We start from the raw sequence: 2,911 nt of genomic DNA, 5'->3' as shown, positions 1-2,911 counted from the left end.
GATCATTTCCACACACGCTCTGACTTGACGAATAAATGTAGCAAATAAATAAGTCGACGTAATCATAGCAATATTGACGCTTGGGGATGATCCTGACGGAATACCATCCACACACAACATTTGAACTTGTGACCAATTGTGCTCAATTCAGTACTGGAAATGATGAGGCCAGTAAAGATTAGGTCAGAGGGACATCGACGCATCATCAGAAATTATCGGCGACAACTAGCAACTATGCTTTGAGTAGAGGTCGAGAGGCACAAGCGGGAGTGAGCTGCAATCTCAGAATGAGACAGAAAAACTGGGATTGTATGTCGCGGTATTGCTGCTGATACATGAATAAGCGATTGTTTGTCTTAGTCAATAGATTGTACCTGCAGCGACGGGATTGCCGCGCACCTTTCACAGGGAGATTTAAAATAAATGGGCTCGTACGCCTCAATACAAAGCCAAAGAGAGAGCTGTTTGGGAATAAATGCATACAAATACTGCCTTAGTGAAAGAGGCTTTGTCGACATGGAAAGATAGAAGCAACATACGTTGCGAGTGTGCACAGCCCAATCAGGCGTTTAGGACGCGTAAAATTCTTTGTCCACCCGTCATTTGAGGTGAGAACTAGTGGGTAATAAAGAACGTTTGTTTGCTCAATGGCGTCCAGCCCGCAGTAGCTATTAATCTCTCAAATGATTTTTAAACGGACTCGGATCGTAGCGAGATCTTACGCGTCAAATTTACCTATATTAGAGAGTGCTAAGTGCTGCATTGAAGGTAGAAAGCATTTTTCTTGCTGTGAAAGCCGGATGGGTTTCTGGTAGTTAAAGTGCTACGAGCGCACCGCAAGACATGGACTTCCATATTACCAAGATGATAGACTGAGCTTCTACTATACAGCTTCGCCGTGCTTCCCAGTCTCAGCGGTAGAAATTCTAAACATCTGTGCCATACGCTCCCCCGTTGCTCAGTCTGACAGCTACAAAAATTCGTGCTTCCAAGCAATAATATCTGACTGCAATGAAACATTGAGTCTCAGTGGGCTTTGGTGAAGAGCTGCACTTTGTTGTACCGCATGGGAGCTCTGGACAACGGGACCCAGTCTTCTTAAGTTTTTTTTCTCCTAGAGTGGTGGGGATCACAGCCCAATGTTGATGGTAGTTGATATCAACGCCCCAGGCTTTTGCAAAGACACCAGAAGTCTAGTAGATTAAGAAGTGTCGTGCAATCGCAAGCCTTGCAACTATCCAAAGCAGTAGATAGTGGACAGAGTGAAGAAAAGAGAAGAGAACACTGAATACGATCCCATAATCGTGAGACCTGCGAAGGAACACCTTCAAAGCTTCAACTATTATGTCGAGTCTTCAAGTTAATTTTTGAAATTCGACAACGTGAAACCTTGTCTTTTTTCTGGACCAAGATTGAGTTACGATTGCATTCAAGGTATGGCGTATTCAAACCACATGATCCATTGTTCGACTCAAATTCGGAAACATCAGGTGCCACATACTTCTCTATGTATATTTCACTAGAGAGTCGTGATCCTGATTCTGCCAAGAAGCTGAAAATTTTGGTGTAAGTAGCCGCAACATCCTCCGCGAAGGATAAAAAGGATCAATTTTGAATTTGAACAACAACGACTCATCTTGGTCACGATGTGACGGTAATGCGGCGTCAATACTACCGTGCGGTTGACCCATCGTACGGGGTAGTGAAGATACACGAACAAGTGGCGAGAAAGAGCTTAGTAGTGAGAGCTGGCACATTACGCCGGCAGTTTTTTACTTTCCGTAGTTTATCAGCCAGAACAATCCTGGAACGTTCTTTTAAGCATGCAACGCTTTAGTCGAAGCAACCTCCCGACCACCTGAGAGCGAACGAAAAAAACAGCGCTTGAGAAGGTAGTTTCGAAACCTCTCATCGCTGAGATGATGAGAGTTAAAGAAGATCATGGCCGACACTCGGATATCAAGCACAAATATATTTATATATGTTGATAATTACTTCTCAAACAGTTTATCAATAGCAAATACTTGCTGCACTGACTTGCCCTTGTATTTGCCGAAATTTAGTAGGTACGATCCATCGTCGGATTCATTTGCGAAAATGCTCGCAGGAAATTTAGCCATGTCCTCATCTAAATTTGATTGATTACGGAGCCAGCGACAATAGCTTGGATCTTTATCAAGTACCTCCTGGATAGTGGAGTTTTTGTACTTGCCGAATGTTAGTGTCGAACTCATGATATCTGTATAGATAGCTGCCAGAATTTATCAAAATTTAAATTATTTATGCAGTAGTAAAATCAAGAACCTCACCCGTTAGACGATCGTAGGATAGCTCTTGCTCACTCACAACCAATACAAGCATGTTGGTTCCCTGGCACTTAGTTTCCTTAACCTGAATCGCCTGAGGTACATCACGCTCCGTTAGGCGGCTAACGTCAGCAATAAGAACACGGTCAGTTAGCGACCACGTCTGATAGTCAAGAAGACCATTCACCAGCTCAGGAGTTAGATCACCATTAATCGAAGCAATCTTAGCGATTTTGTTAGTGAAGTGGTGATAATCGTAATCATGGCTGATATCAAAGGTCTGCTGCGAACCGATACGAACGTTAAAGTTGCGAATGCTCGAACAGGGTGAAGCGTCCAAGGCGCCGAATCAAAAGGACTTTGGAACTGCTGTACAGCTGCAGCATTTAAATTACTAGTCTGCTCAGCAAAAGGAAGAAGGATAACATACTTAGCGTTCTTCACAGACGCTGATAGCTGTAGATCAAAGGCTGTTTTCGTACCATGACGGGCTTCACGCTCTACATCATCGCCACAAGGCTTGTAGTCCTTGACAGTTTTCTCGATATCATCAGCTTCAACCATAGTAAGTACTGATCCCCTATCATCGACCATCTTGAGAAACG

General features: G+C 43.6%; 1 protein-coding gene across 1 annotated transcript; it reads right to left on the bottom strand.

Annotated features, from left to right (window-relative positions):
• Positions 1-1,991: 1,991 nt before the first annotated feature.
• On the bottom strand, positions 1,992-2,900 carry PHALS_08920 (uncharacterized protein; the record flags this gene model as incomplete). The annotated part of the gene is made up of 3 exons (XM_024724356.1): positions 1,992-2,251; positions 2,310-2,529; positions 2,598-2,900. The coding sequence occupies 3 exons, from the start codon at positions 2,898-2,900 to the stop codon at positions 1,992-1,994; spliced, it is 783 nt and encodes a 260-aa protein (XP_024575242.1).
• Positions 2,901-2,911: the final 11 nt, after the last annotated feature.

This window comes from Plasmopara halstedii (genome assembly GCF_900000015.1).
Source record: "Plasmopara halstedii genome assembly, contig: Scaffold_323, whole genome shotgun sequence".
In the NCBI taxonomy this organism is placed as follows: domain Eukaryota; phylum Oomycota; class Peronosporomycetes; order Peronosporales; family Peronosporaceae; genus Plasmopara; species Plasmopara halstedii.
This window is presented reverse-complemented; position numbering and strand designations above follow the sequence as displayed.